Below are 21,111 nucleotides of genomic sequence, written 5' to 3'. Positions count from 1 at the left end.
AAGCTCTGTGTCATCTCACCCGTGTCTACAACAGTGCCCTTCGCGAACTCAAGTCACAAGAGTAATTTAAACTTTTCTAGCTGTCGTATTTAAAAAGTAAAACAAAAAATAAATAAAAGTAAAATGGAACAAAACATAATTTTAAATATATTTGTTTAACCCAAGATAGTCAAAATATTATCAGCTCAACATGCAATCAATATGAATCAATATGAAAAATTAACGACTTTCACCTTCTTTTTATTTTCCACAGTCTTCAAAATCCAGTAGAATTTGGATTAGTCCCCTTTCACATGCTCAGCAGCCACACGTGGCCAGGTCTAGAAGAGTGCCTGGTATATTGTTGGCACTCAGTAAATGCCTATGGAATTTTTCAGTGGACCCTGAGAAACAGCAGGTGGTTCCGTTACCCCTCATGTACAGACTACAGTGGAAAATGGCAATAGCTATTTCTATACGAGTATATGTTATATGCCATATGTTACATGCCAGGCAGTAAACTATCCACTTTGCAAACTTTATTATTTCACCTAATATCTCAATTTAAAGAAAACCCTTTTGCAGTGGGAATTTTCATTCCCATCATTCCCATTTTTCAGTTGATGGAATTAAGTCTCCAAGGGCTATGGATTTGACTGAGGGCACATATCCCCTGGTAGGTATCTTCTGACTCTGGTCCAGAGCTCAGTACCTTATTGAGAATGGGCCAGTTTTTGCCCAGGATAAGTAAAATCACACACTGCGAGCCAGAGATTAAGACAGAAAACATTTTCATATGAGTAATCAGTCAATGAAATGCCAGAAGGAAGAGTTTTGTAATTGTAGAAAGCCGCATGGATGATTGTCTGAACATACTCAGATAATTCCAAACTACAACTTTGTAGGGACCGTGAGTATCCTGTGATAAGGGACCACAGGAACTTCCCTGGTGGTCCAGTGGTTAAGACTCTGTGCTGCCCCTGCAGGGGGCACGGGTTCAATTCCTGGTCGGGGGAACTAAGATCCTGCATGCCGTGCAGTGGGGCCAAAAATAAAACAAAATAAATAAAGGACCACAGCCAGCTAATTTACATGAAAAAGCAAGTCCTAAGTAGGTCTGACCCCAAGGTCAGGGGGATAGGGTCAGGCAGCACTTTTCCATGGGCCCAGCCTCTCTCCTCCCCCAGGGAACACTGCGGTCGACAGCTATGTCTATACCCTACACAACTGTCATTGTTTCATATCTGGCTGAGGATCCCAGTTCTTTCAGAGCTTTGAAGTGAAGACGTTTGCTTTTGGCCCACTACCCCGACTTACTTCCACTTCAGCTTCCTAATCAGAAATCAGTGCTTCCAGGTGCCACCTGTGTCCATAACTTAACCTGTGTCACCAGGAGAACATGAGCTAGTGATGCTTCTAAAGAAAAGCAGGTCCAGAAAGAAAACTTCCAAGGCCTGGCGTGTGCTCATCCAGAGGCTACAGGAGCTCCAGAGGCCCCGGGCAGAGGGGGAATGAATGACCGTAAAAAGAGGGGCTGCGGTCATCCTGAGAGCAGTCACGGGGGCATCCCTAGCTTTCATCATATATCTACAGGAGAAGAGATGAGATGATCTATCATTAATTGATTTTTAAGGACAACTTTTTTGAAAGAAGCTACCTTGAAGTGCAATAAAGATAGGGATGAGGAATGGACTAGAGCCAATTTAAATTTAAATTAGGAAAGTTGAAATCTGTAAAATGGATGTTCATTGAGTTCACAGGCAAGAACACACTGACCACACCTTTGCTGTTCCTTCTTCCTGGAATATCCTACTTCCTTCTCTCTGCCTAACTCACCTGAATGAACTCTCCTTTTATCCTTCAAAGCCTTACTCGGGCACTATTGTGTTCCCTGGCCCTCCAGGCAAGGGTGCTCACTCTCCCCTGCCTGGCACACACTTTGCTGACGTCCTCTATTTGTTCACAGGTCTATCTTGGGATTCCTTGGTGCTCAGACTGCCTTAGTCAATTCTGCATCCCCCAGGGCTTGGGTAGCACACAGTGCGTGTTCGATAACGTTTGTTGAACTGAAGACTTCAAGAAAATTAAGTTAGTTTGAAAAGCAAGACGTGTCAATGGAGAGGACTTGGAAGTCAGTTTGCTTACAGAGCAAAATGTGAAATACTGGGCAGAATTCTAAGACACTGCCTTTCCAACTAAATTTTCCCCTTGGGTCGTAGCGCGTTAAGTATTGGACATCCTACTGGTTACACACCGGCCTGGGTGGGGTGGGGAAAAGGGCCACCCCCCTTGAGCGGAGCACCGAGGCGGCGGTGGGATGCAGCGCTCACACCCCCTTCCCCCTCTCCCTCAGCGGCACCCACCCCTCTTTTCCCTTTGTGAACCCCATTGTCTTTCCGGCCACGACAACAGTGAGCCAGTGAGCCAGCCCATCCGCGTGCTTGGCCAGTCCTGAGTGCACCCCGCACCGCGGGAGCGCCCCAGAACCACGGGAGGCCGACGTCGGGGCCCGTGGCCGGGCGTCCGATGCCCACCGCGCAGAGCCTGCAGCGCCCACCGAGCGCGGAGAGCCACCCGAGCTGCTGCAGGCGGCGGAGACTGGGCGAAAGCCGAGCCGCCTTCCCACCCAGCCCGACCGGTCCTGCCCACACCGCCCAGACCCCGCCCACCCTGGGCCCCGCCCAGGCGCCCCTATCCCCGCCTCTGCCCCTCCTTAGGCCCCGCCCCCGGGACCTCCGCCCGGGCCCTACCGTCTCACTGATTTACAGGAAATTGACGAATCAGAAAAGCGCGACTCTGGGCCCCGCCCCAGGTCCCGCCCCCTAGTTGCGTCATCTCCCTGCGCCGCCGCCGGAAGTCCGGCATGAGTGATGACGGCTTGCGGCCGGGATAAGGGGTTCTCGCCGGTGGGCAGTGAGCGATGACCAGGCTCCTGGGCGTGGCGCACAGAGTGGCTTTGGCTGCCGTGCGTTGCAGTGGTCGCAGCTGCCGCGGGCTCGCCATGTTCTATGCCGTGAGGAGGGGCCGCAAGGCCGGGGTCTTCCAGACCTGGTGAGGGAGCCGCGCCTCCTCGGGAGCGGGTTTAGGGTGGCCGTCGGCGGCCCCGCGGCGGGGAGGCGGCTGCCACCCCCGGAGCGCACGGCCCTCGGCCTGGAGTCGGCGCGCGGGGGCCGTGACATGGGAGGCCTCGACTCCGCTTCGTTTTTGCTGGGAGTGTCAGAAACGCCACTTACAGTCTGGGGTGCCCAGAGGCCTCTACTTAATCCTTTTTCCCATCTGTCACAATGAAAGAGTTTCCACAGGGTTACACGCGGTGGAACTCAATGCCTCGTCTAATCTTACGGGTGTTTTTAGAAAGGGAAGGTTTTTAAAATTAATTAATTTATTTATTTTGGCTGCTTTGGGTCTTCGTTGCTGCGCGCGGGCTTCTCATGGCGGTGGCTTCTCTTGTTGCGGAGCACGGGCTCTAGGTGCACGGGCTTCAGTAGTTGTGGCTCGCGGGCTCAGTAATTGTGGCTCGCGGGCTCAGTAGTTGTGGCGCATGGGCTCAGTAATTGTGGTGCATATGCTTAGTTGCTCCGCGGCATGTGGGATCTTCCCGGACCAGGGCTTGAACCTGTGTCCCCTGCATTGGCAGGCGGATTCTTAACCACTGCACCACCAGGGAAGTCCTAAAAAGAAAAATTCTTGTAAACTAATGTTTGTATCCCGATAACAGTCCTTTGAGGTAGGTGGGATTATTCTCATTTTTGGGTGTAGTTACCGTGGTCAAGAAATTCTTGGGGCTAGTAAGTGACAGATGTAGGACTTGAACCAGGTGTTATGACTCCATAACCAGGACTCTTTCCACTGTATGATATCAAGGTTTATTATCAGTCTTTGTGTGTGTACGTGAGTGCATAGTGTTTCCCTGTGCAGCTAGGCTACTGAGGAAGAAGCATCTCAGAAGCTAGCCTTTCTGTTGTAATGAAATGATTGAAGACCCCCAAATTCTAGTATGCTTTGAGGAAAGCCTTATGGTGCAGGTGTATCGTCTGGCTGGCACCTAGCATGACACATGGTGAAGGGTTGGACGTGCAAGATAAGACTACAAACTGTAAGGCGTGACCCTTTGCCCCCAAGGAGCTGACGGCCCCAGCCCTTGTCACACTGTTCCCAGCCTAAGACAAGGATCCGTGAAAAAATAGGGTGACAGAGGGAGGGAGGAGCTTAACACTTTGTTTTGTCACTTTGTTTCAGGGATGAATGCAGAGCCCAGGTGGACCGGTTTCCTGCAGCCAGATTTAAGAAGTTTGCCACAGAAGAGGAAGCCTGGGCCTTTGTCAGAAGCTCCGCAAACCCTGATGGTTCAGAAGGTAGTCACGACTCACATCATTGTAACATTTTAACCTATTCAAAGCCTTTCATATCCCAAGTGTCACTTGATCTGTATAGCTACTCTGTCAGCAGATAGAGAAGAATATGATTGTTTCCATTTTTCCATTTTACAGATTAGGAAACAGGCTGAAAGCAATTTAGCGTAATGACTCCTGTTGGTAACGGTATTGGAGACAAGCCAGGACTCAGATCTCCTGTTCCATTCAGTGTCCTCACCATACTTAATTCCATCTTTTAGAAATACTTATTCTTGGGCTTCCCTGGTGACGCAGTGGTTGAGAATCTGCCTGCTAGTGCGGGGGACATGGGTTCGAGCCCTGGTCTGGGAAGATCCCACATGCCGCGGAGCAGCTGGGCCCGTGAGCCACAACTGCTGAGCCTGCGCGTCTGGAGCCTGTGCTCCGCAGCAGGAGAGGCTGCGACGGTGAGAGGCCCGCGCACCGCGATGAAGAGTGGCCCCCGCTCGCCGCAACTAGAGAAAGCCCTCGCCCAGAAACGAAGACCCAGCACAGCCAAAAATAAAATTAATTAATTAATTAATTAAAAAAAAAAAAATACTTGTTATTGGATTGAATGGGCTCTAGTTGTAAGATGATCAGTGTAGTTCTTTTCACAGCATGCACCTGTATGGTGTTTCATCTTTACCTAGGATAGAGTCACACAATCGGAATTTCCTCCAGTTTCACATGTTACCAGAAGTAGACTTAATTGAAGTTTAGGGCCCAATATAAGGGACATCAGGTAGGCAAGACTGAGGGTGGCTGCTTTCGAGCACAAAGGTTTAAAATGTAGCCTACCTTGAAGAAGTGTTTTTCATTAACTTTACTCACAGACATTTTTTACTACAGTGGATGAAGAGTGAGAGGAGGGTATTTTAAATCAGCTTCTTTTGAACAGTCTCTCGAGCCCACTGAGATGCTCGAGCCCTGAACAGGTGCTCCTCTGGGGTGTCATGACACTTCTGGACAAAGCAGGATTCAGGGAGGGGCAGATCACGCTAGGAATCTGCCCTGAAAGGCAAGCTTCCGAGGCAGAGGAGACACTCACTCGTGGTGCAGCTGCTTCACCCTCCGTTTCCCAGCAGCTTTTAAAGGGAGCGTGATGTGACAGTTCCGTTTTCTACCCAGGCGAGAAATCGGCTTGGGATAGAAAGCTAGTGTGCAAGTACGACTCTTGTCTTGGTTGGGTTCTTAATGCTTCTTTTCACGGGTTTTTCGTTTTAACCAATTAGTAACTTATTCATATCTCAATCCTTCCAGTGTCAGTATATTTCTGTTTATTAAGTTCTCCAAGTCTTAAGGCAAGGTCGCTTTTTGTATCTGTGAATCTGCTTTGCTTAAAACTTTACAGAGATCTCCAGTTGGTGACTTACATAATGTGTGCAAATGGGGTTTAGCATCGTGAATGTTTTGAGAACCGTACCAGAGCAAACCTGTTAGCGTCTTTCCCAGTTTTTCTCTTAACGTTACATTTATCCTTATTTGGGGATTACTGAGCTATTTGCTAGTTATTGTGGTTTATACAAGTTGATTTTAGGTTAATTTACTTAAAGGAAACCCACAATTTTGTGAAGGAAACATTATCTGACAACCGTAGTATCCTTCTCCTTCAAAGGCGTATCTGTTCTTCCACAACTTTCATTTCAGTTTAACTTTCTCTGTTACAGTAAATGAAACCGATGATTTGTATCACTATTAAAATTCTGCAGAATTGCACTTCAGCCTGTACCTCTGGGGGTGCTTCTGCAGAGCACCTGCGGGAGTATTTTCACGGTCGGTATGAGGTGACACCAGTACGGCAGAGCGGACATGTCGGTACTGCTCCGGACCCTCGAGCTGTGCCTGGCTGACCTGAGCTTTCTTCGGAGAGCTGTGGGCTGAGAAGCTCTGCCAGGCCAGCAGTTCCAGCTTTTGCCTCTGCCTAGTCGGCGCTCAGTAGATGCCGGAGCACCGTCTCTCCACCCCTGGTTTAGGGGTTCAGAGCAGAAAGCGCGCGCTGCGGTGTCGAGTTGAGGTGGTTATTTTGGAGCTGCAGCGAGTTGCTGCTTGTGTGTTTCTAGTTCCACTCCAGAAAAGGGTAGCGTAGGAAAAGCTGTTTCAGATCACCTAGTGCTGGGCCTCACTTTATAGCAGCTGAGCGGGCTGAAGTCGCTTGACTGAGTTCACAAGCGATAAAAGGTGAAGCTCAGATCGAAACTAGTGTTTTGAATCCTGGTCTAATTCATCCTCTGCGTCAGCTGCCGTAATTATATGAAAGAGTGAGTGAGACGCAACCTGAGTGGGTGTGAGAACCCCTTGGGGATTACCCTCGGGTCCACCCCGGCGGGGCCACTGCAGGGAAGCTCTCCGACGGCGCCGTCCCTGCAGGGACCCAGTCCCGTTACCTGTTGGTTTCTGTTTCCCTTTTTTAATATGTCCCATTATCCGTTCTCACCTCAGATATGAGATTTGGACCCTCGTTTTCTCTGGGGAAAGAGCCCCTCAAAGGTTTTCGAACTGTCTGTGAGCGCTGACGGGTTCAGCACCCTTGGGATCTGTTCTGTCTCCATTGAAACCAGATTTCGTTTTTAACAGCAGCTTTGCTCTAGTCTTCGTATTGCCCTCGCTGAGCTTACTGTGGAAAATTTAATTTCCCAGGACGTGAGTGTCTGAGGCGGTGTGGCCTGTCTTACGTCTTTCCCTCCATAGAGCCACATACGGGGGTATTTAAGCCCGACTTAGCGAAGTTCCGGATTCTCAGTCATTCCATGTCGTGTCCTTTGTTTCTGGCTTTTGAGCAGACTCTACCTTTCAGGGCAGAAAAATAAACGTGTACAGGAATCACAGGTGAAGGCAAACAAGCGACTTCATGAGCCCTTGGATGAAGGTGAAGGTGAAACCACAGAGCCGTGTGCAAAGCACGTGAAACAGAATGCAGAACCGCTGCCTTCAGTGAGCAAAGACACGTTTTCTTATATGGGTATGTCTTTCTTGGATTTTTAAATTTTTACTACAGTAATCATATAAATACATTCACGTGTAAGAACTTTCCCCACTTTCTTAATGAGGGAAATTTGAACTGATGTATAACATTCTTTTTTCTTCCCCCTTTCTTTTTACATATGTATGTATTTGGTTGTGTCGGGTCTTCGTTGCGGCACGTGGGCTTCTCTCTGGTTGTGGCGTGCAGACTTTCCCTTCTCTAGTTGTGGTGCGCAGGCTCCAGAGCGCGTGGGCTCTGTAGTTTGTGGCACGCGGGCTCTCTAGTTGAAGCGCGCGAGCTCAGTAGTTGTGGTGTGGGCTCAGTTGCCCCAGGGCACGTGGGATCCAAGTTCCGCGGCCAGGGATCGAACCCGCGTCCCCTGCATTGGAAGGCGGATTCTTTACCACTGGTCCACCAGGGGAGTCCTAAGGTCACTATTTTATAATTGATCTAATGGTGTAGAATTATTAGAATTCTGGACATTCATAGGCAAATCGTTATATAGGCTGTGCGTGAAAAACTCTTTGATCTTTGTGAACACCAGCGTTCCCTGTGCACACGGTATTCCTGGTCGCTAAGAAAATGCCAAAACTTCAGCTCTTAAAATAAGAAAGGCCCTGGACAGAGCTCCTTTATATAATTGGTTGACACCAGCAACTTAACCTTTTACGTGTAATCTTTGCAAAACAGAAGTGATCCTACCTTATCCTGAGAAACAAGATAGTTGTGAATTTCTCCTCTGCCTCTAGCTCCAGGAATCCAGTGTTTATACTAAGTAATTTGATGGTATGTGAGTCTCCTTTTCGTCTTCTACACGTCTGAATAGAAGATAAGAATAAATAGCCTTTTTTTGTATAAGTCAGTGTATTTGTAGGTTCTAAGTTCTTCGAGGAAAACCGGAAAATGTTTGGTCAAACTCTATGAAAACTGTATAAATCAATTTTTGCGGTTACATGAAAAGCAAAACCAGATGGTCTTGATCTGATTATTTACGGATAGCAACTGAAGCAGCTGTTTGCGGGGCGACTGGGAGATGGTCCATTTCCAGTGCACTGACAGTTGCGGGGGCACCTGGCACGGCGCCTGACGGCCACTGGCAGTCACACGGAGTCAGGGACCAGGAAGGGCTCGTGTTGAGCGTCACGTTCAGTTGAACGGAGGAGCCCTGCCCGGCGCCCGTGTTCGCAGACTCCCGGCCCCACTCCGGTTAGGAGTGTGCTCCGCTAGCATCTCACCTCCTCCCCGCTTTGCCTCTGCCTGTTCAATCCGCCCTCCTTTTCACACGTCCCTCACGGAGCACGGCCTCCGTTTGCTCCGCAGCCCCGCTCGCTGACCGCCGGCACCCCGAGCTCCCCTCCACCCTGCCGGGTGCTCTGCCGCTCATCGGCGGCCTGAGGATGGCCTCGTGTCGCTCCTTCTCTGCCTTGCTCTCTACCGCGTTGGTGTGTTGATCAAACTCTCTGTCCTGATGGAAAGAAGCAAAGGCGGGACCACAGTTCACTAGTTGCAGAAGGACCAAGAAAAAAAATTAGGCCAACATTTGTCGGAGGACTTGACCTTCTGGCAGGCGGGTCATTATCAAGGCACTGTTGTCTGCAAGGGCAGCTCCTGGGGGTGAACGTGGCCTTCCCGCACTGCCCCCCGCACACGCGTGAAGAGAGGGGCAGTGGCTTTGTTCGTGGGCCTCTGTAACAGGGCATGTAAACTGCAGCGGGGTTTACAGGGCGATTGCCTTCACCTTTAATGCCCCCCGGCAGGCAGAACCGAAATAGGAGTGGGTTCCAAGCAAAAAGCGTCAAGTGCCCCCGTACAAGGCATTGGTAATGTTCTCCTGCACGGAAAGCCTCCAAAGCACAAATACTCTCTCAGTTTAACATGCTATAATTCAGTCGTAGTAAGTTTTTAGGTGAGTTTCAGCTTCTGGTAACGGTGATCCGGTGGCGCTCACGAAGCTTCCCGCTTACAGGGCCCTCTGTCGTCGTCTACACGGACGGCTGCTGCTGCAGTAATGGGCGGAGGAGGGCTCGAGCAGGAATCGGTGTTTACTGGGGGCCGGGCCATCCTTTGTAAGTAAACCAGAAAAGCTGGCTTTTATTAAGCTTCACATTTAACCGAATCATACTCCAAAACCTGGGAAAGACTGAGGCAGGATCCGCTTACTGTTTGATTGTTTGGTAGCGTTGGCAGGGGTAGTGCAAGAGTCCCACGTCCCCGGGAGACGGCTTTGGCAAGGATGCACGAGGGGCAGGTCACCATACTGGGGACCCTGCGTGCCCCTACGAGTCTTGAGGATGAGTGAGCTTAGAGGTGGCCCGTGTTTTTCAAAAGGCACAAAGTCGAGGTGATGTGACGTGAGATCATTCAAATACACCTGCCCCCAAGTATGCAAGAACTTGAGTAGTAACTGACCGCCGCAGAATTCAGTGTGAAAGAGGGGTTGGGTCCCTGTGAAGTAACCACTCACCAGAGTCCAGGGGCCTGCGCAGCCCTGGGCGAGAGCAGGGTCAGCTGCGCACCGCTGATGCTGTTCTCGAGCCTCCTGGCCTGTAAGCCCTTCTGCCTTCACTTCGATGTTCGCTCAGCCTGGAACCCCCTAAGGGGTGGCCAGCTCGGGTGGCATGAGTGTCCGCGGGTTTAGTGCCTGCCCAAGACCACATGCTAGTGTATTTCAGGTCCAGAAATTAAACCTGGCTTTTGCCTTCTGGTCCAGAGTTCTCCTACAAGGCCACACCATGGCACTTTTCAATAAAATGTTAGTATCGTTGGTTTGATTTTTGCATGATTTCATATTTCAAGTAAAAAAGTATACAAGCCTGGGGAAAAAAAAAAAAAAAAAAAGTATACAAGCCTGCTATCATTTAAGAGACTTAAGGAATCACTTGGAGAATTAGCGTATAATTTTATTTTCTTTTGTACTGTTTTGAAACCAGAAATGTAGGAATTAGACTTCCTGGGCGACAAACAAACCAAAGAGCAGAGATTCATGTAAGTTACCAGAGGTATCTTTCCACTAAAAATGTAAGTTTATCATTCTTTACTGTTGACTAGAATGGTATCAATGTACTTTCTACTCTCTGTGTGTATAAGATACTCCGAGTCCAGAAGAAACTTAGTTTGGGGCTAGTAACAGTTCTGAAGAACAGGAGTTTTCTAGAAAAATTATAAAACTTGTTTCAAATAGATGTCTAGACAGGAGAATTGCATGTGTAGCGTTATTTCACACAGACAACGTTATCATTATGGTTAGCACAGGGAAAGGATTTAGATTTTAAATTTTTTGGTAATCGTGAACATCAGTGTCGAAAGTTGAACAATTTCTGCAGCATGACAATTGATTTGTATCTTCAAGGCAGCCTGCAAAGCTATCGAACAGGCGAAGGCTCAGAACATCAATAAGTTGGTTCTCTACACAGACAGCATGTTTACTATCAATGGTAAGCGTTTACATTGGACTTCTTCTAGGGCTTTTCCGGTACGTATGAAGGGAAATAGGTATTTCCTTCCCCTGGAAGAGGTGCGGCATCAGGGCAGGACCCAGACGGTGAGGGGGCTGGCGCTGGGTGTGTCTGGTGCCAGGGAAGCCTGTGCTGCTCTGGTATGTGCCGCGGAGGCATGCTTTGCCAGGCGCCGAGGGCGTGGCCGCGAAGGTAGAAGATGTGTGCACCCTCTGGGGGTACCGTGTTGTAGGGCCCGTGGGGTGGGGGCCTGGGGGGCGCTGATGAGGCTGGAGGGGGCGGTGCCTCAGCCCGACGGCCTCAGGGCAGACACGGGTGAGAGTTAAGGGACGGGGCGAGCCAGAGCACGGCCCCCGGTAAGGAAAGGAAAAGTCCAGAAAGCCACTCAGGTACACGTGGAGCAATGGTCAGAGGGGAGTCTAGGGAGGAAAAAATACCAGAACGTTCGAGAATAATGATCTGTGAGTGTTCCTTCCAGGCATCACTAACTGGGTGCAAGGCTGGAAGAAGAGTGGGTGGAGGACAAGCACAGGGAAGGAGGTGATCAACAAAGAGGACTTCATGGAGCTGGACAGGCTTGTCCAGGGCATGGACGTTCAGTGGGTGAGTGTTGTCTTAGGTGGCCACCGCTGTGGCCGTTAGGACCAAATGAAATAAACTAGCTAGACAGTTTAATGGTTTCTGTGAGTGATTTGATGACTTCAGTTAAAATAGCAGGGTCTGTGGAATTGCTGTCGTAGCATGTGTTAGAGCACAGTGGAGTCTTTTGACCATCGTCTGAGTAATGCTGCTCTAACAGGCGGGTCCTGCGTGCAGAGCGCTGGGTCCCGGCGCTGAGACTGAGGGGCTCTGGGCTCTCCACGTCGTCCTCGCCCAGCCACACCTCGCACTGTTAGAGTGACCTGTGTTCGTCAGCCTCCTGGTTTCTTTGGAAGCAGCCATAATGTCAGTTCAGGCTTATTTATGACGTATCCTCTTAAAAATATAGTTGTGTGATTAGACCTTAGTAACATGATTTTTTTTCCCAAAATGGAGGTATTTTTCTTACACTAGGTCACTTTTGTTAAAGTTACCTTTTCGAACAATACAGAGCAAGTTAAACGGCAGCCATTTTCTTAACCCTACCGTGCTCTCCCAGCCCAGGACCCCTGATGACCGTTTGGCAACCTGACATTTAAACATGCCTTTCAGGGAGTTCCCTGGTGGTTCAGTGGTTAGGACTCCGCCCTTTCACTGCCAAGGGCATGAGTTCGATCCCTGGTCGGGGAACTAAGATCCCACAAGCCATGCTGTGTAGCAAAAAAAAAAAAGCAAACAAACAAAAAAAACCCCGAAACTTGCCTTTCAGCAACATAAGTGCAAACAGTGGTTAAATCACATGAGCGCATCCCTTTGTAACAGCACTGAGGGAGAATCAGGTGTGTGTGTATGTCGTATATGTATCCATCCGCACGTCTGCTCTGTCCAGAAAGCTTGCCAGGTCCCACTGTTAAGTGGGAAAAAGGCAATACAACAGTAAAATCCAATTTGTGGAGAAACAAAACGGGATTCCTGTCGGCGTATCCAGCGCCCGAGTGCGTTGTGCTGTCAGAATTGTGCTCAGGAGGAGCTGTGAAGGGAGCCTTCACACTTGTCTTCTCTGAATGGTTGACGTGTTTTACAGTGAGGATGTAGTCATGTGTTGCTTGTGTAAAAAAGTAGTAAAAATAAAAGGAAACGTTTTATTTAACAGATGCATGTTCCTGGCCATTCGGGATTTATAGGCAACGAAGAAGCTGACAGATTAGCAAGACAAGGCGCGAAGCAACCTGAAGACTGACCAGGTCCTTTAATTCTTGGAACAACTTGAGCCAGTGGCTGTTTGTCACCTTTACTTACTGGTGTGAAAAATAAAACTGTAGGCTGGACCACTGCAGTCGATGGGCAGACACAGCTTTCAGACTAAATCAGAAAGGCAGGGTGGTGGTCCGTGGCATGTGCCTTAAAGGTGGTTAGATGTGTCATAAACTGAACATCCTTTGAGATTTGAGAATTATTTGAGGTTTTGTTAGAAGTATGCTTTATTGGGCTTGATACTGTTCTCATTAGTTTTATTGCAGTCTAGACAGAAGTGTCAGGGCTTTGATTTAATAAGGATGGAGTAGAACATCGGTTTAAAAATGCAGGCAAGAAGCCTAGAAGTGTTCTAAGAGTTCATTTACCCTACAGTTGGCGAGACTTGAGTCATGGTTTTTAGGTGGGCTTGTGCCTACGGGCGGATTGGAGGAAGGCACGGCTCCCTTGCTGGGCACAGGCCTGCCAGGGCCCGCGCCTGGGCAGAGGGAAGGTGGGCTGGTCTTAACCTGGTGGGGCACTGTGATAGGGCCGCCTGCACACGGGCAGCCCTGGCTGCCCGACCGTTAGATAGCAACAGTCATAACTTCTAAAGGCCAAGATTGTAAATAAATGTTTTAAAATTGGGAGTGCTCTTTTTGTTGAAAGCACTATGCAAGTTAAAAAAAAAAGTTTGACGTGACTATTTTTATCTTTTATTACCTTTTTGTCATAAAAACATGCAGAAAACGATACAAAACAAATGTATAGCTTATTGAATTGTTATTATAAGGTGAGTACCCTTGTAACTACCACCCAGGTCAAGAAGTAGAACTTTGCCGGGCGCCCAGAAGGCTCCTCACGTGCTCCTCCAGTCACAGCACCCCCTCCCTCCAGAACTAATCCCGACTTGTACAGAAACGACTTCCTTGCTTTTTCTTTGTGGCGGTTTTTAGCCTAGTCTACTCTTTTTTTTTTTAACTTGGTATTCCTTTTTTTTTTTTTTTTTTTAAACTTGATATTTCGTAAGTCTCTTTAATTTACAGGTTCCACCTCAATCTCTGTTCTCCTTGCGGTTTATCTGTTGAAGAGCCCGAGCCATCTGTCCCGTCGTTTCCCACTGTCAGTTTTGTTGCTCGCGACCCCGAGGCGCTGTCCAGTGTTTTGCTCTGTCCTCGGTGTTTCCTGCAAGTTGGCGGCTGGATCCAGAGGCTCGATGACAGGCAGCCTCCACCCCTCGGGCGCGTGTGTTACGTGCTTTCGTCAGAGGGCAGGGCGCTTTTCATCCTTTGGATGTTGGCGGCTGCCAGCGCTCAGGGCGCAGGCCCATGAATTAGGTTGCAGAATGCTGGTATGCTGTCACTTTGCTTACGTTTATCGGCTGGAACAGTTTTAGAAGATACTTCCCCTCACCTAATGCTGGCGCTCAGTGTAGAATTCACGTACAAAAGGCGGGATAAGTGCTAAGATTGGCTCCCGGTCATCCTAAGAAGGTAGCCCAATTAGGGGCTTTTAGTTATATATTTTTATAACATGTAAACATATGTATATGTCATGAACTCATGTACTTAAGCCTGTTTGATGGGTTTCGGTCCATCGCAGTTTCCCTCTTTATTGAACCCAAATTGCAGCGGCTTTGGCCTGTAGGAGGGAGCCTCTTCAAGTTGGCTCTTCATTTCTTTTGAAATTCATATATGTACACATGCGTGCATGTGTACTGACCACACACAGACACACTCACGCACAGACTGTGCACACGGTCATAGAGAGCTTTCTTGCAGTCTGATGTGTCAGGGTGCTCTAGACCCATCGTGTACCTTTCCTGCTCTAGACCTGGAACTGGCTTTTTCTCTGAGGAGCTGTAGTTTCTTTCAGTGGCAAAAAGAGGTATTTCAGATCCTTGGTGCTCATCGCTACAGGGTTGGTTGTTGTTTCTAGGCCTAAAAAATACACACGTGTGCGCACACACATTTAAAGAGAAAGTGTTTTCTGAGCTCATGTTGACAGTCGCAAAACAAACCCAGGATTCCAGGGCTTCCAGCCCTGGCCATGTTACAGCTGTGTCTCCTAACACTGGGATCCTGGTTCTCAGGCTGTGGGACTACGGAACAGAATATTCCGTAATTACACACTTGCTTGTTCTGCTTTAACATGTGCTACGTGGATACTAACCCTAATATACCATTAATTACAATGAAAACGGCACTGGAGCCACATTGTCAGCTGTTACATAGTAAAATCTCTCCCCGCTGCCCTCACTTAGTCTTATGTCCGTGTACTTAATGCTCATAGCCAGTGTTTAGGTCAGTGTTAGCCTGGGAACCATACTCCCTGGGTTTCTGTATGTTGAGTTCAGCTTGTGTCCTTTATACTTGAAGTTTTGCAGAATACGAAATCCTTTCCTCCGTTTTCTTTCCTTGAGCGTCTTAAATATTCTGTTTTCTTCCAGCATAAAGTGATGCATGAAGAGCCTGATGAATCTTATTTTCTTTCCAAGTCACGTACTCTTTTTGCTTAGGTGTCCAAAGGGTTTTTTCCTCTTTCTCAAGTCAGCAGTTTTATTAGAGTGTGTCATGTGTTGGTGGCCCTGGGTCAGTGTTTGCAGGTATATGGTGCGCTTTTTCTGTATGTATTTTCAAATCTACTGTTTCAAGAAAGTTTCCTTGAATTGTGGCCTAGTGCTCTGTTTTATTTTTTGCTTTGGTTTTCTTTCTGGGGGGGACCCCTGTTATCTGTATGGTGAAATCTGATTTACCCATCTTCAGTATTTGCCACTTTATCTTGAATGTTTTGTCTGTCGTAGATTGCTTCCATGTCTTGGCTGCTGTGAATAATGCTGCCATAAACATGGGGTTGCACGTATCTTTAGAGGTCTGTTTTCAAAGAGGGCAGTTAAAGGGAAGGGGTGTGCTGACCTACGGATTCCCCCTGGCAGAATCCCTGGGTCCAGGAGGGTCCTTGCTCGGCTGAGGCTTTTGAATCCCACCCTCTGTCCTCTCAGTCCACGTCCTCTATAGCCAAACGTGGACCTTCTCCAACACCACGGTGTCCTCTGTACCAGGGGTCTATATGATGAGCAGGGTGCCCCATTCAGGTAGGCGACCTGCTTCAACCTAACGCTTTAGAACCCGGCGGCCAACTGAATGTTAATGTCCCCAAATTCCTGTGTTGAAGCCCTGACCCCCAGTGTGGCTCTATTTGGAGATGGGGGTGTTTGTCTCTCTCTGTTATGAGTGCTTGTCTTATGTTCTGTTCTTGTGTGTTTATTAAAGTCTGATGGGCAAGTCCTGTATTGAGGTTATTGGGTAGCAAGAGGATGAAATGTAAAAAGAAGTTGGATTCAAAACAAGAAAGGTTAGAAAGGTTGTCTGGTTCTTCTCCCCATCATACCCCAGAGAAGCTGCACCCTTTATGGTGTTTTTTAAAAGGCTCTGGAAATCTTGGATCATTCAGTTACAGCCCCTTGGCCACCACGTTATCGTGACAGAATGTGACGGGTCTTTTCATAAGGCCATGTAGCTTCGCCCTCCGAAGGGCCTGTGTTCAGGGCTCGTTGTCAGTAGCAGTGAATCTGCTGGGCCTCCCCCGGGACCTCTCTGTGAGCAAAGTCACGGATTAGCTTGAGTTTGGGAGCGCGAGCGACGCTTTCCCTCTTCCTGCTAAACCCCCCGTGGCATTCAGCCCCGAAGCCACACAGACACATGCAGGACAAAGGGTGAGGGCAAGAGAACATTTCTTCCACAAAGACAGAGAGACCGCCAGCTATGATGCAACCCATCCTGAGGTTTGACCAAGATGCAGGGTGAGGCTGGACTTCTTTTTATAGATTTATCAGCCGTTTGCATACATGATTTCCCATCTAAAGAAGGTGATATCACACTTCATTCAGGCCTCCTGCTGGCTACTTCAGAAGAAGCAGATGCATAGCACGGTGACTCTAGTTAACAGTACCGTATGGTATACTTGGATTTGCTAAGACAGTAAATCTCTCATACACACACACATTTAAAAAGGTGACTGACTTGAGGTGATGGGTGTGTTAATTAACTTGATTGTGGTGATCGTTTCACAGTGTAGACATAGATCATCACATTGGCCCACAATAGAGCCCCATAAATACGGTCAAGTGATCTTTGACAAAGGGGCAAAGGAAATACAATGGGAGCAAAGATAGCGTCTTCAACAAATGGTGTTGGAACGTCCATTGGACGTCCACACGCAGAAAAGTGGATCTACTCTTCTCACAAAAATTAACTCAGAATTTTTCACACACCCTAAATGTAAACTATGCAGAACTATGAAACTCCTGGGAGATAACATAGGAGGAAACCTAGATGACCTTAGGTATGGTGATGCCTTTTTAGATTAAAAAATCAAGGCACGGGACTTCCCTGGTGGCACAGTGGTGGTAAGAATCCGCCTGCCAATGCAGGGGACGTGGGTTCAAGCCCGGGTCCAGGAAGATCCCATGTGCTGCAGAGCAACTAAGCCCGTGCGCCACAACTACTGAGCCTGCGCTCTAGAGCTCATGAGCCACAACTACCGAGCCTGCGTGCCACAATTATTGAAGCCCGTGTGCCTAGAGCCTGTGCTCTGCAATGAGAGAAGCCACTGCAATGAGAAGCTGGCGCACCAATCAATCAATAAGTTTATTTTTTTTAAAAATCAAGGCATGATCCGCGAAAAAGATAATCGATAAACAGACTCCACTAAGATTTAAAAGTTCTCTGCAGAAGACAAGGTCAAGAGAATGAGAAGGTAAACCACAGGCTGGAAGGAAGTATTTGCAAAGTACACATCTGATAAAGGACTGTTAACCAAAACAGAGAAAGAACTCTTAAAATTCCACAGCAAGAAAACATACAACCCAATTGAAAAATGGGCCGAAGACTTCACAGACACCCCGCTAAAGGAGGTACGTAGGTGGCAGCTGAGCACGTGAAAAGACGCTCCGCATCGTACGTCATCAGGGAAATGAAAAGCACAGTGAGAGACCGCCACACAGCTCTTAGAGTGGCTGGAATCCAGACGCCGATAGCACCAAGCGCTGGTGAGGTTGTGGAGCAGCAGGAACTCTCATTCGTTGTTGACGGGGAGGCAAAATGGTGCTGCCAACTGGGGAGGAAGATTCTTACAAAACTAAACATACTCAGCATATGATCCAGCAACTGTGCTCCTTGGTGTTTACCCAAAGGAGTTGGAAATGTCTGTCCATACAAAACCTGCACATGGATGTTTACAGCACCTTTATTCATGATTGCCAGAACTTGGAAGCAACCAAGATGTCCTCTCGTATGTGAATGAATAAACAAACTGTGGCCCATCCAGGCAATGGGATATCATGTAGAGCTAAAAAGAAACGACCTATCGAGCCTTGAAACGCCATGGAGGAACCTTAAATGCATGTGACTAAGTGAAAGAAGCCAGTCTGAAAAGGCTACGGACTGTGTGATTCCAACTGTGACATTCTGGAAAAGGCAAAACTATGGAGACGGTAAAAAGATCAGTGGTTATGGGGGTGGGGGTGGGGGATCGTGGAATAGGCAGAGCTCAGGATTTTTAGGGCCGTGAAAATACTCTGTACGAAACCATAATGGTGATACATGTCATTATCCGTTTGTCCAAACCCACAGGTTGTACACCACCAAAGTGAAGCCTAGGGAGAACTGTGGACTTGGGGCGACGGTGCTGGGTCAGTGCAGGTGCATCGATGGTAACAAACGTCCTGCTCCGGGAGCGGGTATGGATAGTGGGGCGGTCTGCGGGGGGAGAACATGAGAATCCTCTGTGCCTTCCTCTTTGCTGCCAACCCACAGCTGCTCTAAAAGCAGGCTTGTACACTACACTTTAGATGTATACAATTTTATTTGTCCATTATACCTGTGGAGGGGGAGCTGCAAAAAGTGCAAACAACGTGTTAGATGAATGAAGAAAAACGGAGAAGAAACAGTGTTCCCGCAGCATCTTCGAAATTGCTAGCAAGTCTGTTCCAGGTGACTCTCCTTTTCAGTGCAGTTATTAAGACTGATTATCATTTTTGTATAGAAAAGCCACTGTCTTCTGAAACGTTAGGAATTCCAGCTTGCTAGGCTCTTAACTCTGTTTAAAACTGCTCCCATTAACTTCCTCGAGTTGTCCGGTATACAGTCCCGTCATCTAACAGTCATCTCGTTTCTTCTTCCCTGTACGTTGTGTCACTTACTACAGTCTCGTGTCTGATTGCCTCTCCTGGCACTTCCTGACTGTTTCCCGTTCAGGTGAGAAGCGGCGGGGAAGGAGGGCATCAGAGCAAACGTCTTCAGTTACGTGTGCTTTCAACCTTGTCAAGTGTGTGGTGCCGTCTCACACTTATTTATCTTTGGCGTATCCCACCATCCAAAAGCACACTGTCGAGTTTATTTCCTGAAGTCGATTCTACAAAGGATAGTCCCACGGACGCCGTGGCCCCCAGCCTGTGTCCCCTGCCCCGCCTGCACCTCTGCCTTTCACGCCCCCTTGGTGCCCAGGCTCTGCACGCGGCCAGCCCCCCGCCTCTGCTGCCTGCCTTTTCGGATGCTGCCGCGGCTCCTGCTTTCTCCTTTCTCACTGTTGCTCATCCAAGAGGACCCCTTTGCCTCAGCCACCCGGCCCGGAGGTGTGCACCATGGCGGCCCTGGCTGAGTGGCTGTGCTTCCCAGTCTGTGGGCGGAGGCACCCCACTGGGCCGCAGGAACTCTCCGGGGAGCTTAAGGTTCGGAGGGAAACACAGCCAGACTCCAGCCTGGGGAAGCTCGCGTTCAGCGTCAGGCCACGCCTTCCAGTGACTCGCCCCCTTGCCAAGCGGGCGTTGGAGTGGCTGCTGACATAAGAAGCCAGTACTTGCCAGGACCGACCGAAGGCCACGCGTCCACCCTGGGAGGGGTCTGCCGGGCCCACGTCCCGGTCGTCCACAGGTGTGTTTGCTAAGGAGTGAAATAGAAATTTCTTTTGATACGTGTGGATTCTCTTTTCTAATGACTAAGTTGCTGGGCATAAATATTAGTTGTTTAGACCTAACTGTTCATCCAGGAACTGTCAGGTATTTGTTTGGGCCTGAGGGGGGCCGTGAAAACATTTACTGAGACGTTAAGGATGCAGTGAATGGAGAGAGTTCCAGAAGCTGTGGGCTCTCCTGGTAGTTTTCTTACTGTTCCATATAAATCATTTCCTGCTTGTCTGTCTTTCCAGTTGGAACGTGAGTTTCCTGTTTGGGGGAGATTTTACATTTTTGCGTCTGGAACAAGGGCCTCTGTCGCACCTGTGTTCCCTCTGGGGTTTAGACGTGTCCTGTCACATCCCAGTGCCACGTGGGCCCTGCCAGCGTCGCCTGGTTGAGGGCCATGGAGACTGAGAGCCCCCAGGGAGGGCGATCCCAGCACCGCAGTTCAGCAGCTTGAAGACGCTCGTTATTTTAGGTTTCAGCACCTCTGAACCTGGGGTGTCTTACGGTCAGGGGTGTGTCTCTCTTTAGCTGTCTCTTCACTCCTCAGGGGCCGTGAAGTAACTGCACTATTACGGTTGGGGGGGTCTTAGATGTGTTGGAATAGGCGACTCAATCCACAGGCAGTGTCTCGGGTTTGGGGCACTGGGGTCTTCCCGCAGCCCACCCTGCCCTGAGTGTGGAGGAGCTTCAAGCAGAAAACAGACCCAGCCGCTGCGCATCTCCTGGAGGGTGTCCGGGTGCTGAGAGCTCCCGGGTGCAGAGGCCACGTGCTCTGAGTCTGGGAAGCGGGCTGGGGTCAGGGGACGGGACACGCGGGAAGAACTGCCCCCACGTGGGGAGAAGACAAGACGGGGCGGGGGGGGGGGGGCCGCAGCGGCTTGGTCAGGGGCAAACAGCACTTCTTAGACAAACGTAAAGTAATCAGGGCCTGGCTGGAGGACGTGGAGCTGCCTGTGTGCACGGGTGCTGCCATGGGCTGAACTGTGCCCCAGAAATTGTTAGGTCAGAGCGCTGGTCCCAGCACAGAATGTGGCTGCGTTTGGAGACTGAGCCTTCAGTGAGGTGGCTGCATTATAAGGAGGCTGTTTGGGTGGCCCTCGTCGCACAGGGCTCGAGATGCACTTGCAGTGGGAGGACCGCGTGAGGGCACAGCCAGCAGGCGGCCGTCTGCAGGGCAAGGTGAGAGGCCTCCCAGAAACCAGCCCTGCCGGCATCCTGATCTTGGAGCCCCAGCCTCCGCGACTAAGGGGAGGGAAGCCTCTCTGCTTAAGCCCCGGGGCTGTGGTGTTCTGCTGCGGCAGCCCGAGCAGACGGGTGCAGATACATACATGAACGTTTGGAGGATTCCATTCCCAAATAGAAATGGCGACCGCAGGTGGTGGGGTCATGATGACTGCGGATTGTTGACTGAGTTATTGTTGCTAAGTTTCTCAACTAACTTGGCGTTACGTGTTTAATACAAACACATACAAATTGAACATAAACATTGAGGAAGAATCACCTCACACCTGTCAGAATGGCTCTCATCAAAAAGAACACAAATGGGGACTTCCCTGGCGGTCCAGT

At 49.2% G+C, this 21,111-nt stretch overlaps 1 protein-coding gene across 5 annotated transcripts; it reads left to right on the top strand.

Moving 5' to 3' along the window:
• Positions 1-2,834: 2,834 nt before the first annotated feature.
• Positions 2,835-19,556, top strand: RNASEH1 (ribonuclease H1). Of its 5 annotated transcripts, none has more exons than XM_068564222.1 (9): positions 2,835-3,030; positions 4,219-4,334; positions 7,150-7,314; positions 9,284-9,383; positions 10,248-10,302; positions 10,667-10,751; positions 11,251-11,375; positions 12,505-12,595; positions 18,218-19,556. In XM_068564222.1, the coding sequence occupies exons 1-8, from the start codon at positions 2,900-2,902 to the stop codon at positions 12,589-12,591; spliced, it is 864 nt and encodes a 287-aa protein (XP_068420323.1). In that variant the 5' UTR covers positions 2,835-2,899; the 3' UTR covers positions 12,592-12,595; positions 18,218-19,556. The 5 variants fall into 5 exon arrangements, 4 of the variants coding, with proteins under 4 accessions (XP_068420323.1, XP_068420322.1, XP_068420321.1 ...); XM_068564221.1 differs by lacking the exon at positions 18,218-19,556 and adding an exon at positions 13,631-16,102; XR_011076517.1 differs by lacking the exon at positions 18,218-19,556 and having other exon boundaries at positions 10,671-10,751; positions 12,505-13,287.
• Positions 19,557-21,111: the final 1,555 nt, after the last annotated feature.

This window comes from Eschrichtius robustus, chromosome 15 (genome assembly GCF_028021215.1).
Source record: "Eschrichtius robustus isolate mEscRob2 chromosome 15, mEscRob2.pri, whole genome shotgun sequence".
Taxonomy (NCBI): Eukaryota; Metazoa; Chordata; class Mammalia; order Artiodactyla; family Eschrichtiidae; genus Eschrichtius; species Eschrichtius robustus.
Note: the sequence above shows the minus strand (reverse complement) of the source record. Positions and strands in the feature narration are given on the sequence as shown.

Excerpts from the sequence above, each read along its gene's own strand:
- RNASEH1 (XM_068564222.1), top strand. The coding sequence starts at position 2,900 with ATGACCAGGCTCCTGGGCGTGGCGCACAGAGTGGCTTTGGCTGCCGTG. Across the intron at positions 7,315-9,283 it reads AGACACGTTTTCTTATATGG|GGCCCTCTGTCGTCGTCTAC; the intron begins GTATGTCTTTCT and ends TCCCGCTTACAG. Across the intron at positions 11,376-12,504 it reads AGGGCATGGACGTTCAGTGG|ATGCATGTTCCTGGCCATTC; the intron begins GTGAGTGTTGTC and ends TTTATTTAACAG.